This window comes from Megascapheus bottae, chromosome 2 (assembly GCF_031878675.1).
Source record: "Megascapheus bottae isolate mThoBot1 chromosome 2, mThoBot2.hap1, whole genome shotgun sequence".
NCBI classification, from domain to species: domain Eukaryota; kingdom Metazoa; phylum Chordata; class Mammalia; order Rodentia; family Geomyidae; genus Megascapheus; species Megascapheus bottae.
Window position 1 is genome coordinate 57,136,146 of NC_143510.1, and position 15,242 is coordinate 57,151,387.

Genomic DNA, 15,242 nt, shown 5'->3' on the forward strand with positions numbered 1-15,242 from the left:
ACAAATAAAGTTGCTCTGTGGTCTATGAAAGGCCACTTGATTCAATAATAATAAAGAGCCCTTGCATGGAAAATCAAAAATAAAGATGGGAGAAGGAAAGACAGAGGTTCAGAGACAGACAGGAAGGTGAAAGAGGAAGATTATATAAGGACAGAGCAGAGATTAGAAATACAGAGTCCAAATGGAGCCTCTAGTTATAGCTGTTCCGAAGACTGTCCTTGAAATGTCTGATTAACGCTAATAGTCTATAATAAATTCTCCTTGGAGAGTTGCTAAATGGAAGCTAAAGAATCTATATTTCAGTTTGCAGTGTATGTTTGTTATACTGTAATTATTAAACCATAAGCACTTTGAAGGCAGAGAGTCATATTTGACTTTGGATCCTTATAAACTAACAGTGCCTGATATATGCAAGCAGTAAGTTTTTGCTGAATGAAAGGTTATTTCAGAGTAATAGTGATAATGTGGAGTTAAAATTTTTTAAATGAGCTTAAATATTAACAGGTATTATTCTGTGTTAAGAAGAAGCAAAACAACATGAGAACAAAAAGAAGATTTTTTGACAGTGTGCCCCAAAACAGTCAGTACACCTCTGAGAGTGACTGTTCAACAATATTTAAGCTCTTAAACATCAGATTATTGCTGGGCATGGTGGCTCACGCCTGTAATCCTAACTACTCAGGAGGCTGCGATCTGAGGATCAAGTTTCAAAGTCAGCTTGGGCACAAAAGGCCCAGAGACTTTTATCTCCAATTAATGTCTAGAAAATAGGAAGTGGGGATTGGCTCAAGGGTAGGGTGGTAACCTTGAGCTGAAGAGTTCTGGGACAGCCCCAGGCCAAGTTCAAGCCCCATGACCTTCCCCACAAACAAACAAACAACAACAAAAAACATTGGATTATCAATTGAGCTAATCAGGTTTATTTTGAAAAGTAAATTGTATTCTAGGAGTAAAATGTAAACTCATGAAGAAAGCTATTATTGAAGCCTACCATCGAGAAAGAGACTAAGATGTTTAGTCATTAGAACTTTATCAACCGAGGAAATGAAATCACTAGTCCTAGCCATGACCCTGAGATATGGAAGAACTTACATAAGTCGCAGAAACAGCTGGAAATTCCAGAGTCAAAGTGAGGTAACTGTTTACCTTCCTTGCTGCATTTCATCCTCGAGATTAAAATAGATTCATTGTCCCAGAATCCTGGCTGTAATAAGAAAGAGGCTCTCAATGACTGAGAATGAATTTTAATAGCGGAACCAGGAGCCTAAGACAGGAAATCAGGAGGAAGATTTTTTCTTCATAAAAAGGGCATGTGGGTAATTTTCTCATTTCATTATGTTTTGAAATTATATCCTTGAATGTTGCTTGCAACATGACCTTTCTGCATTGACACAAAGTATAAATTAATCACCAAATGAATAACACACAAATTCTTCTTACATTTTCCAAAATACTAGCTTATAAAGCATTCCTGCAAATGCTATAGTCCAAAAATCTGTGATTAAGAATATCTGACTTTGTTACCTAGTACATTGTATATACCTAGTATATTGTATATTTGAAATAGAGAAGGGAAGGGGGGAAACAAGATGATTGGAAAAGGTAAGGAATAAGCATTCTGGCTGCATGCTGGTGGTTTATTCCTGGAATCCTAGCTACTCAGGAGGTTAGGATCTGAGGATCATGGTCCTAAGTCAGCCCAGGCAGGAAAGATTCCAAGACTCTTTTCTCCAATTAATCACCAGAAAACTGGAAATGGTGCTATGGATCAAAGTAACACCCTAGCCACGAATAAAAGAGGTCAGGGACAGCACTCACTCAGGCTCCAAGCAAGAGCCCCAACAAAGAAAATTATGAACATAAAGGTATATGGGAGAAGGGAGACTTGAAAAATGTTGATGGAGAGTCTACTACACATGAGATTCACATTAGGAAAAGATGGGCAACAAGAGAGAAATGGCAACAAGGAGGTGGAGGGAACGCCATTGCATAGGACACTTGTTTCTCATCAGGGAAGTGGCAACAATAAAAGAAGTTAAATGTCATTTAGATTATTTAGCAGTGTCTAGCCCGAATGGAAAATTGCCATCTTAGGTAACAGTTCCCATGTCAAAGGTGTTAACTCAAACAATACTTTTACCATCCATATGACACTATATCTTATTCCAACCTCCCCAAAAGGTTTGTCCCATTTAATGGAAATTTGAGTCCAGAAAAAAATGGACTCATTTTAAACGGCCCAGTGGTAAATTTGCCTTGTGGTCCCCCCTCCCCCATCCCCAAAGCCTGTCTCACCAACGGTCCTACGGTGCAGAGAAAGAAGGCAGACCAGCTTTGGTTGCAGAAGGAACACCAGGGTATCTGGGGATGAAAGAAGCCTATTGAGTTAAAGAGTTGCTTGTTGTTATTTGTGTTTGTGTGTGTGTGTGTGTGTGTGTGTGTGTGTGTGTGTGTGTGTAATAGGGCTTATACTCGGCACTTTAATCTGAGCTTTTTTTTGTGCTCAAAGTTGATGGCCTGCCACTTGAGCCAAAAGGCTAGAGACCAGAGTCTCACAGACTTTTCAACCCTGGCTAGCTTTGAACTGCAATCTCCAGATCTCAGCCTTCTGAGTAAGGAAGAATGTGGGAGGGATGAGCCCCCAGCACCCGGACTCTGTCGTGGGTAAAGTTTTAAGTAGGAACCAAGTTTCAGGGGTTAAGCAAAGTTCAAGTGCCCCCCCCACCTGTTTCCCCCCTCCCCCCGCCCTGGCAATTATGAGGTGACTGGGCTAGCCATAGTGATGCAAGTTTATAACCTCAGCACTCCAGAGGCTGAAGCTGGAGGCTGGAGAGTTCCGGGCGGGCCTAGGCTAGCAGGATGGTGGGGTGGGGGTGGTGGATAACACGAGTCTACTTCAAAGACGTATAACTTACAAAGTGGTGAAACACTGACCTCTCTCTTAAGTTTTAAGATGATAACCCCACCGTCACCATCTCGGGGTGCTCCTCCTGCTCACTTAGCCCCCACCCCTCCCCCACCCCTCCCCGCCCCCATTCTGAACACTATTCAAGTCACCGTTTTTTTGCGTGTGTTGTTTCCCCCCCACACCGCTCCACAAAATGGCCACCGCGCTGGATCCCGGTGGCCACGTGGCCCGCTGCGCTCCAGTGAGTGCGAATTAGACCAGAAACATCCCGCAGCCATCTCCAAAGCCCAGGAACTGAGGGCGAAGAAAGAACGGCAGGAAGGAAGGAAAATGAGGCTGGGTGCGCAGGAGAGAAAAGCGGAGACGGGAGGCCTAGGGTAACTTGGAAAGCACGGTAGCTGAAGGGCTGGAGGGCGGACAAGGTCCAGTTCTCGCGAGATCTTGGAGACGGAGACCAGGGTATTCACAAAGAACAGGGGAAGGAAACTCAAACGGAATTAGGACATCACCCGACACCCTCCCCCCCACCCCAGCCCCCACCCCCCGCCGGAGGGCTCCAACGCAAGACAATGAGGGAGGGGCGACGGCAGCCAGGAGGAAATCTCGCGAGGCTGGGAAGGAAATCTCGCAAGGTTAGGAATTAAAAAAAAAAAAAAAAACGCTAGCTCGACTGCCAAGGAAGAGGAGGGAGTTGGCTCGGGGGGAGGAGCCCATGACGACGTGCTTACGTGAGGCCGTGCGTACGTGCTGACGTCGCAGCCTTTAAGTGGCTAGATTACATCCGTGGGCCGCGCACGCACGCCATGCACTCCGGAGCCGCCACCGTGCTCGTGCGGGAAGGCGTTTGTGGCGAAGCTAACCCTCGCTCAGAGGCGGCGGCGGAAGACTCGCGGTCTCCGTACCCTTCAGGGATGAGTCATGTGGCGGTAGAAAATGCTGTTGGGCTGGACCAGCAGCTTTCGGGCCTAGACTTGAACGCTTCTCCGGAGAATCAGGCCGGAGGCAGCACGGCCAGCAAAGGCCGCTACATCCCTCCTCACTTACGGAACCGCGACGCGGCCAGGGCGTGTTACGACCGGGACGGTTTAGGGTGGAGCTCCGGCAAGGAGAAGGATGCCTACAGCAGCTTCGGGTCCCGGAGTGATTCGAGGGGCAAGTCCAGCTTCTTCACCGACCGCGGGAGTGGCTCCCGGGGAAGGTTTGACGACCGGGGGCGGAGCGACTACGATGGCGGCGTCGGGAGCAGCCGCGGAGACCGCGGCGGCGGCTTCGGCAAGTTTGAACGCGGCGGGAACAGTCGCTGGTGCGACCGGTCGGATGAAGACGACTGGTCCAAGCCCCTCCCGCCGAGCGAACGCTTGGAGCAAGAACTCTTTTCCGGAGGCAACACGGGGATTAACTTTGAGAAATACGACGACATTCCGGTGGAAGCGACGGGCAACAACTGCCCCCCACACATCGAGAGTTTCAGCGACGTCGAGATGGGAGAAATTATCATGGGGAACATTGAACTTACTCGGTACACTCGCCCGACTCCGGTGCAGAAACACGCGATTCCCATTATCAAGGAGAAAAGAGACTTGATGGCTTGCGCCCAAACCGGATCTGGAAAAACTGCAGCATTTCTCTTGCCTATCCTGAGTCAGATTTATTCAGATGGTCCAGGGGAGGCTTTGAGAGCCATGAAGGAGAACGGAAGGTATGGGCGACGCAAGCAATACCCAATCTCCCTGGTGTTGGCACCAACCAGAGAACTGGCCGTGCAGATCTATGAGGAAGCCAGAAAGTTCTCGTACCGATCCAGAGTTCGTCCTTGTGTGGTTTACGGCGGCGCCGATATCGGCCAGCAGATTCGAGACTTAGAACGTGGGTGCCACTTACTAGTGGCCACGCCAGGCCGTCTCGTGGATATGATGGAAAGAGGGAAGATTGGATTAGATTTCTGCAAATACTTGGTGTTGGATGAAGCCGACCGGATGCTGGATATGGGGTTTGAACCTCAGATACGTAGGATTGTTGAGCAAGACACTATGCCTCCAAAAGGTGTCCGCCACACTATGATGTTTAGTGCTACTTTCCCGAAGGAAATACAGATGCTAGCCCGTGATTTCTTGGATGAATATATCTTCCTGGCCATAGGAAGAGTTGGGTCTACTTCTGAGAACATTACACAGAAAGTCGTCTGGGTGGAAGAACCAGACAAACGGTCATTCCTGCTCGACCTCCTCAACGCCACAGGGAAAGATTCTCTCACCTTAGTATTTGTGGAGACCAAAAAAGGTGCAGATTCCCTGGAGGATTTCTTATACCACGAAGGGTATGCATGTACCAGCATCCATGGAGACCGTTCGCAGAGAGATAGGGAAGAGGCCCTTCGACAGTTCCGTTCTGGAAAAAGCCCAATCCTGGTGGCTACAGCAGTAGCAGCAAGAGGGCTAGATATTTCAAATGTGAAACATGTGATCAATTTCGATTTGCCTAGTGATATCGAAGAATATGTCCATCGCATTGGCCGCACAGGACGTGTAGGAAACCTTGGCCTTGCCACTTCATTCTTAAATGAGAGGAACATAAACATTACTAAGGATTTATTGGATCTTCTTATTGAAGCAAAACAAGAAGTGCCATCTTGGTTAGAAAACATGGCTTTTGAATACCACTACAAGGGAAGCAGTCGTGGACGTTCAAAGAGCAATAGATTTAGTGGCGGCTTTGGTGCTAGAGACTATCGCCAGAGTAGTGGTGCCAGCAGTTCCAGCTTCAGCAACAGCCGTGTGAGCAACAGCCGCAGTGGTGGAGGTGGCCATAGCAGCAGCCGAGGATTTGGTGGAGGTGGCTATGGAGGCTTTTACAACAGCGATGGATATGGAGGAAACTATAACTCCCAGGAGGTTGACTGGTGGGGTAACTGAGCCTGCTGTGCAGTGGGTCAACCTGCCAAACAAGCTAATTTGGAAACCACATATAACTTAGCCAGACTATACCTTGTGTAGCTTCAAGAGCTCCAAGTATATTACCAGCTGTGATTCTCCAATGGGAAAAAATTTTTTTTGAGAGCTCAAGGTCACAAGAAAAGATAAAAAAAAAAAAGGCACAATCATCAGCCCTCTTTGGAAGGTGGTTTGAAAATTTTTTTTGCGTTAGTTTGAATTAACTCCCCTCCCGCCTTACCCTCAAACTACATTTATAATTTTGTGACTGACAATCATTTGTTTGTTAATATACTGTGCCTTTAACTTTACACAGCTTTTTATTTTGATATCTTGTTGGCTCAGTAATGCTCCAGATATCAATTGTTTTGACTAAATTTGCTGAACTTGAGCTAAAATAAAAATTTAAAAAAAGCATCAAGTCTGATATTGAATGTACACTTCATGTGCTTTCATAAATACCAAGGTTAAAAAAAACCCTTATAGTATCTATGATTTCATAAACTGATTTTAGTGCTAATTTACAGGTACCAAATAACTGCTTTACAACATGCCCACAAATTTCTACAAGTTATTGTAGCTATAGAATGAGCAGATAGCTAATAACTTTTAAAACTGGCAATCTTTGAAAATGCATAGTATGTGTTTTTGTAATTAAAAGTTTAACTGATTTACAATTTTGAAATTTCACATTCTTTTAAAGCTCATTCAATTCATTAACAAGTGTTAACATTTCATGAAAAGTTTTTGCTTGTTTGGGGAATCTAATACTGTGTTCTCTAGGTTATAGTAAAATGCTGATCCAGTCAGTCCTGGGACTTGAACTACACACTTTAAGCTTTTTTGGTTGTAATGGAGTTAGGAGGCTCCTGGGGAAAGCTCAGTCTTTTTTTAAATAGGTCTCAGCCTCCTGAGTAGCTTGAATTACAGGTATAAGCCACAGGTACCCAGCTGTACATTTGTCTGAGAAAATTAAGATGTGAATGTGAATAATGAAAACTAAACTTTTCTAATGATACATCTTTAAAAATAATTGCATCTTATAGAGATTATGTATAAGGCCTTGAGTTCAAACCCCAGCACTGCAGGAAAAAAAATACATGAGTACATATTTTAAAAGTTAAGAAAAAATAGATCATGTAATTGAGAAAAAACCAAAAGCATACCAAAGTGCACTAACATTGTCCATTGCAAGTAACTTCCAAATAACTATGAGATAAAATGTAAAAAAAAAAAGTATTAAAATTTGTTTAATATTTCTACTATTTTATTTTTCAGGACTTATACAAAGACTTTATTTCAGGCTTAAATACAGAAGTTAAGAATTGCTCTTTAACTGCAAGGAAAAGGTGATAGGCGAAGACACTGGTTTCACATTCTCATACAACGGGTTTTCTTTTTTTCCTCCCTGATCTCAAGATTGTTGGTCTTACAGTAAGCCCGAGGAAATGAATTATTCAAAATGACATGTTTGAAACACTGAAAATGTATTGTGATCTCTGTGCAACACCATAACCTCTAGTTGGTAATGCGCCTTGGTGTGTTTTTGTAACATACAATTCAGTTGAGATAACTTGTACTTAGAGAATATTCCTGGTCACACCTTCAGGAGTTAAGAGTTTTTTCTGTCAAAGTGATTTCTTTCAATAAACTCCATCAATTAAGGGTAGCCACAATTCCAATTGATTTTCTAGGGGCTGCATTTTTACTGTTTTTCTGTAGAAGCATCAGTTCTGAAATTTTGAAACAATTACTCATTAGGATAGAGAAAATAGCCATAAATCTTAATAAAATCCAAGTAAAGAAAAACCTTATGCTTAATTTCAGTTTTCAATACAAAAAATGGTGAAATAACTGCATCCACTTAAGGGGACTGAAAGTAAGGGCACTCTAAAGTGAGCATTGTGAACTTCCAGGGGCTGGTTTCTAAGAACTATCCCCAACTAAGGAAGCTGGGGATTCATGGCAGAATGGTTTCAGGCATGATATTGAAATACACAGCGAGTGAAAGAAAATCGCTTAAAGATGGAGGCTATTTCAGAAGGACAGGAATGTATTTGAAGGGCCTGTTAACTGGTTAAATTCATAATGATTCGAGCATCAAAAGCAGGTTTTAGCAGAAAAAAAATTAAGTCCAGCCACAGTTAAAATGAAAATTGAAATTTCTGCCATTGGAGATAATTTATCATCCTAGCTTGGCTGGCTTGCTTGCTTCCTTGTTTCCTTCCTTCCTCCCTCCCCCCCCCTCTTTTTTTCACCAGTTCTGGGACTGGAAATCAGGGATCGGACACTGTGCTTAAACTTTCTCAAGGATAGGGCACTATTAGTTGAGCTACAGTACCACTTCCAGCTTTTTATGTGTATGTGGTACTGAGGAATCAAACCCAGGGCTTTATTCATGCTAGGCAAGCACTCGACCATTAGGCCACTACCTTCTTTGAAAATAAAACAATTTTATTTAAAATAATTAAAGGAAAGAAACAGTGACTAGATAATTAGGAAAAACTGTACTTTCATGATAGTGAACACTTTTATAATGAATATGTCACTGTCAAAATTCACAGGTTAAAGTCATAACCTCCCATGTCATGTCAAGGTAAGGCTTTTGAAATGTTAGAATACCAAGGAAAAGGGATAAATGAGATTAATGTTCTCATAAAAGAGATGCCCAAGAGCTCTTGTGCTCTTCTTCCCACATGTGAGGATGCAACAGGAAGTCATCTGCTGCAACCAGAAAGAGGTTCTTATTGGAACCTACTGAGAACTGGCATCCCTGAGTTGATATTGTGGCCTCCAGATCTTCTAGAAGTAAGTCTTTTATTTTTAAACTACCCAGTAAGTGATACTTTTTAACAGTAGCCTAATCTAAGATGTAAAGAAAAGTTGTTTATAGAAAGTGCCAGCATATTTATAGAAGAATCGAGAGCTAGCAAACAGTCATTTGCAATCCTTAGGGCCAAAACTGATTTGGGCAAAAATCATGAATAATTACCAGCATCCTTAGGTGAGATCAACCTTAGGTAGTGTCACCTCACATGTGACTTCTGAATTTTATGGAGATAAACATATTTGAACAAGTGAAATGGTGAATATCATCCTAGCCAAGCCATCAAATATATACCTTGATTGAGACAGCCAACATTATGACTGGGTACAAAACAGCTGCATAACATCACATGTAAAGTAGTCCAGCCAAGCCTCAAGGCATAAAGTCTAGTGCATAAGAAACAAAGGAGATAAAAAAATGAATTAACAGAAAAAAACTAGAAAAAACTAAATGCTAACGTGTGAAAAATTAGTTGAGTTTCTTAACAAAATCTACATAAAGTAGGTATGGTGGTATATTATTGTAATTCCAGCACTGGGGAGATGGATGAAGGAAGATAATGAGTTTGGATTACAAAGAAAGCCTGTCTTTAAAAAGAGAAAGAAAATACAGTTCAGTACATTAGTCCAAGGCTCTGTCTAGTGAAAACCAAGGGACTCCTATTTTCCTCCTTGATAACCCAATGGGACTGTGCAGCAGATATCTTAAATTTTACCTTAATGAGTATTGGATATTTTTGCGTGTCTATAATCTTTGAGCTTTGTTCTGGCATAATTATTTGTATTTCACATAGTCTGAATAATTAGCAAGAAAGGGAAGAGGGAAACATAGGAGTGAAAGGGAGGAGAATAGGGAAGGAAGCAGTGTTTTTCAATCTTTTCATCTTTTTCTGCTTCCTAAGGAGAAAAACTAAATTCTAACAAGAGAAATTAAGCAGAAGAAAAAGCAGGCAGAACAACAGGATTGGAATGTATAAGATGTTTCATGTCCTCTCTCTTGCTAAGAACCCATTTTCTACCAGGTATCTTTTTTTTTTTTGGTGGTTTGGGGGACTTGGACTCAAAGCCTGGGCCCTGTCCTCAAGTTGTGTGTAAGGCTGGTGCTCTATCACTTGAGCCACAGCTCTACTTCTGGCTTTTTGTGATTAAGAGGTTAGAGTTTCGGCCTGGAGTTTGGCCTAGTGGTAGAGTGCTTGCTTAGCATACATGAAGGCCTAGGTTTGATTCCTTGTTACCACATACATAGAAAAAAAAAAGCCAGAGGTGGTACTATAGCTCACGTAGTAGAGTTCTAGCCTTGAGAAAGCCCAAGGACAGTGCTCAGGCCCTGAGCTCCAGCCTAGGACTGGCAAAAAAAAAAAAAAAAAAGAAGAAAAAGAGAGAGAGAGAGAGGGAGGAGAGAGGGGGGAAGAGAGGAAGAGAGACAGAGAGAGGGACAGAGAGAGAAAGAGTTTCAAAGATTTTCCTCCTGGGGCTAGCTTCAAACTATGATCTTCAGATCTCAGCCCTCTGAGTAGCTAGTAGTGTATGCATGAGCCATGTGCTGGTTGATTTGATAGTTTTTTATCCATTGGCTTCCACAGACCATCTTTTATTATTACAACTATACAGTTATGTATCTTTCCACCCTAGTGAATCGACAACAATCCAAAGACTCAGAGCTCTGCATTCTTCCATCTTTGTGCTCTTCAGAGAACGCTACCCAGAGGTTGGTAGCCAGGTATAAGTTAATATTTTGTAACAGGCACCAGATATAGGCTAGACCCTTCCCTGGGGGATCTTGCACAGCTGACTTAGTTGACTAATAGACACTCATTCATCAACCCTGCCATGTGTAACTGCCAAGTAGAAAAAGCCTTTCTTGTCTTGCTTTTGTAACAGATTCTACAACCTTTTACCTTTTTTTTTTTTGCCAGTCCTGGGGCTTGAACTCAGGGCCTGAGCACTGTCTTTGGGCTTTTTCCTTAAGGCTAGTGCTCTAGCAGTTGAGCCATAGCACCAGTTTCAGCTTTTTTATGTATGTGGTCCCAAGGAATCGTACCTGGATCTTCATGCATGCTAGGCAAGCACTCTACCACTAGGCCTTACAACTTCCCTTTTAAAAGTCTACTTTCCATGGCCTAGTGGTAGAATGCTTGCCTAGGATGCACATACTCGATACCTCATACATAGAAAAGCCAGAGGTGGTGCTGTGGGTCAAGTGGTAGAGCACTGGCCTTGAGGAAGCCCAAGAACAGTGCTCAAGCCTTGAATTCCAGCCCCAGGACTGGCGAAAAAAAAAAATGTACTTTCAGCTTACCACCTATATACATACTGCTTTTCTCTTCCATTGTCCCCAGTTTCACAAAGAAACATTTCCTTGGTGTTCTACAAAGTCTGAGATGTCCACTTACAGACTGTCTACTGACTTTTTCAGTCATATTTGATCTATTACTCAATTGAAAAATCTTAGTCTGCATAAAATGCAAGGTAGGCTGGTTGATGGTGGCTGACATGGTATTTAGTAGTCTGAGATCTGGGAATCTCAGTTGATAGCCATCCCTAGCTGGAAACTCGATGTAACTAACTCTTACCTTCAATTAACCACAAAAATTCAGAGGTAGAGCTGTGGGCAAATGATGATGCCAGCCTTGAGTGCAAAAACTAAGAGACAGCACCTAAATCCAGAGTTCAGCCCTAGTACTGGCAAAAAATAAGTTTAGATCACCAAATGTGTGGAGATCACAATTTCACAACCAATTAACAGAAGCAGTAATCTGTCCATACTTCTGTCCCACTTCCTGTTCCATAGGTAAACCCAGATGTTTAAACTTGCAAAATGAGCCCCTCTGTGACTTTGATTTTTGATAGTCAGCTGCATTATCTTTAATAATAGCACTGGCTGCATTTGGAGGAAGTTAACTGTCTCAGGAAATGATGGAAAATGATCCTTTCACATCTGCAGCTAGTAATGTAAGCTCTGAATAGCGGTTCATTCACTTCAGTCAGCCAAGGAGGCCTAATTCTTCTTCCAAATTTGTACTACTCATTGTCTTATGGAACAATCACAAATGAAAAGCCTTCAATGTTCTGCATTCAAAAATCTGAAGTTAGGGGCTGAGAGTTTGGCCTAGTGGTAAGAGTGCTTGCCTAGCATGCACAAAGACCAGGGTTCAATTCCTCAGCACTTCACATACATAGAAAAAGCCAGAAGTGGTGCTGTGGCTCAAGTGGTAGAGTGCTAGCCTTGAGAAAGCCCAAGGACAACGCTCAGGCCCTGAGCTCAAGCCACAGGACTGGCAAAAAAAAAAAAAATCTGAAGTTAAGAAGTAGATCACCTGAATGAGAAAAAACCAAGCTAGCATCTTACTCAAGCTTGGCACTAGGCCTTTCCGATCCCAAGGGACAAAGCTGGCTGAAACAATGCAAGAAAGGGTCAACTCCATCATTGCTGTGGGGGCTTCTAGCTGGGATTTCCTCAGTAGGCCTAATCATTCACTTCTCAAATGACATTCAAAAACCAGAAACCCAGAATTCAGAATAAACAAATAGACCAAGAACTAAAGGAAAACTTCACAAGTCCCAAAGAGACTGTAAGAGAAGTGTGGGAGGTGAGGTGGGCTACAAGAGAAGAATCAACAATGGGAACTTTTGAAAGTATTCCTTACAAGGCTTCATAAATATTCAATCACAAAAATCAAGAAACTAATGAAACAGACACAACAGCTCAGTGTTGTTAAAACTGATGATTATGGAGAATCAGAGCTGAGACCTGGGGAATGATTTGCATAAACTGTCTCATCTTTCAGATGAGGAAACTGAACTAGAAAAATTGTCCAGGTTGTCCAAGGTCACTTCCTTGTCTCATGCTGTTTCTGTCACTTAATGTTGAAGGATCAGCAGATCTCAGCACTGTCCTATCCAAGAAAAAGGTTAAATCTCAGGCTGGAAGTGTGGCCTAGTGGTAGATTGCTCGCCTTGCATGCATGAAGCCCTGGATTTGACTCCTCAGTACCATATACACGGAAAGGGCTGGAAGTGGTGCTGAACAAAAAGTGTCCAAGGACAGTGCCCAGGCTTTGAGTTCAAGCCCCAGGAGTGGAAAAAAAAAAAAGGTTAAGTCTTCAACAAACAACCCCCTTTTTCTTTCAAGCATTCTTATCCCTTCTTCAATTTATAATTGTTTTAATCACTGCTGTTAAGTTTCTTGGCCACAGAAATAATGGAGCTGTTGGGTGAATAAGGCTTAACATTGGTTGGGTATGGGAAAATGGAGCTACATCCTCTGTTTTAGGCACTTAGTATTTTGTCACTTATCCAGCACCTCTATGTACACCCTCTTTATTAACATTCCAACAGTACTGTAATTCAGGAGGAGTAGACATATTTGCTTTTCTAGATAAGAGAAAAAACTGAGTCTGGCCTGTCTAAGCACAAAAACAACAATCTGAATATGGAAACCCTGGAAACCTATTAAGACTGGGCGTGAGGTTTACTGAAAATACCATCAATTTAAAAGTCAAGTTAGGCTGGGATAAAGTCCTATTTTATCTCTTTACCGGCACCTGGGCACTATCCCTGAGCTCTTCAGCTCAAGGCTACCACCCTACCCCTTGATCCATAGCACCACTTCCGTTTTCTAGTGGTTAACTGGAGTGAGCCACCGTGCCCAGCTTCTATTTCCTCTTTTGATAATACTAGAGTTTGAACTCAAGACCTTACACTTGCTCAGCTCAGAACTTCCAGCACTGCCTTTTTTGCTGGTTACTTTTGGAGATGGAATCTAACAGACATTTCTTTTGGGGTTGACCTTGAACTTTAGTCTTCCAGATCTGTTTCCTGAACGGCTAAAAGTACATGTGAGAGTCACTAGATCCTGGCTTATAACTCATTTCTGTCCTCTGTGACCTGGGCTATGGTCACCAACTTCCCTCCAGGTCCCCGTGAAGATTAGACAGAACTTCCACAAAGCGTGGGAAACAGCAGTCTCTCAAGTGAATGCCAGGTCGCATTATGAAGCACTAAAATTAAACACTGAGACATATTACAACATTACAGAGACTCTAACTAGATCATGCAATAGTGTCATTGAAACTATAAAACTCAAGCTGGGCACTGGTAGCTCATGCCTATAATTCCAGCTACTCAGGAAGCTGAGATCTAAGGATCATCGTTCAAACTCAGCCAGGCAAGAAAGTCTGTGAGACTTGTCTCTAATTAACCACCAGAAAACCAGAAGTGGCACTGTGGCTCAAAGTGGTACAGCACCAGCCTTGAGCAAAAGAGCTCAAGGTCACTGCGCAGGCCCTGAGTTCAAGCCCCACAACTAACAAAACAACAAAAACAAAACAAGAATAAAACCACAAAACTTGCTTGGCACCAATAGCTTGCACTTGTAATCCTAACTACTCAGGAGGCTGAGAACCGAGGATTATGCAACGAAGCCAACCTAGACATGAAAGTTATGAAACTTCATGAACATGAAGGTATGTCACACACACACACACACACACACACACACACACAAACACACAATCAAAATTTTTAGACCTGGGGTTGGTAGCTCTGCCCCTCTTATTTTTGGGTATACTGACTTGGAGACTACTTTTGGCAAGCTGTGTTTGCCTTCTCCCAACATATTAAGCTCTTTGTATATTCAAATACTTGTCTTAGTCTCCATTTTACTCTGAGTAGAGGATCTTGCATTGCAGAGGAGAAATTCTTTGGCCATAGAGGAAGATAGACAAGAAAACTCTTACTGCTAAGACTTCCTGCAAGGAAGGGCCAGGCCAGCTAGAAAAGTAGGTTGTAGCCCTTAGAGCAGGGCTCGGCCTCATAAGCTTCCTGGGCCAGAATGTGCACCTAGGGTATGGCAACACATACAGCACATGCTCATTCTAAAGAGGGCAAAATGTACCTAGCTCCAGCTCATTATGGGAATATGGCTCAGAGTTGGTATTTCAAGAAAAGATCTGTGCTGTGGAAAATTTCTAGACTTTGAAAATACTGTGTAGAACAAATAAAGCACACTTATGGAAAATCTGGTCACCAATACTTCCAGTATTGCTTTACAGACTTCTAAGAGATAGTATACCAAACTGCAGGAAAAAAAAAACCTGGAGTATTTAGCCTGGAAAAGTGGACAAAGAGAAATGATTACGGAAGACCTAGAATATAGGCTACCAAAATAAAAATAAAATCATGAGTTAAATGCTGGGCACTCCTGAAATCAAACCTAGCTACTTTAGGGACTATGAATAGGAGGATTGAAGTTCAAGGCTAGCCAAAGAAGTAAAGTGGTTCTCAAGATCCCTTCTCAAACCCATGGTTGATGCTTGTTATCTCAAGCAATGTAGGCAGCCAGCAGGACAGAAAGGTCTGTGATACTCCATCTCATTGAAGAGGAGGAAGATGTGGTGGTGGCATTCACTTGTGATTCCAGAGAAGATGGGGAGCCTAAAATAGGTGGATTGTGGCTTTAGTCCTTGGTGGGACTCGGGACTCCATGCTAAAATTAACATGTGTGTATATGTAAGAATCAGGGTTGGAGGTGTGACTCAGCAGTATGAGGGCATAACAAGTGTGAGCCCTGAGTTCTG

At 42.6% G+C, this 15,242-nt stretch overlaps 1 protein-coding gene and 1 pseudogene across 7 annotated transcripts in view; one reads left to right on the forward strand and one right to left on the reverse strand.

Moving 5' to 3' along the window:
• Ppm1h (protein phosphatase, Mg2+/Mn2+ dependent 1H) overlaps nucleotides 1-15,242 on the reverse strand; it is a 199,276-nt gene that overhangs the window by 134,107 nt on the left and 49,927 nt on the right. Inside the window, exons 1-2 of one of the 7 annotated variants that reach the window (XM_090327900.1) lie at nucleotides 2,296-2,368; nucleotides 1,147-1,204 (exon numbers count right to left, since the gene is read on the reverse strand). The exons of the other annotated variants lie outside the window; for them this stretch is intronic. Of the exons in view, the coding sequence (XP_090184026.1) occupies nucleotides 1,147-1,160 (14 nt within the window). The 5' untranslated portion in view covers nucleotides 1,161-1,204; nucleotides 2,296-2,368. Of the gene's footprint in view, nucleotides 1-1,146; nucleotides 1,205-2,295; nucleotides 2,369-15,242 lie in introns of those variants that run through there. 7 annotated transcript variants of the gene reach the window in all.
• On the forward strand, nucleotides 2,871-6,515 carry LOC150067146 (ATP-dependent RNA helicase DDX3X pseudogene; annotated as a pseudogene).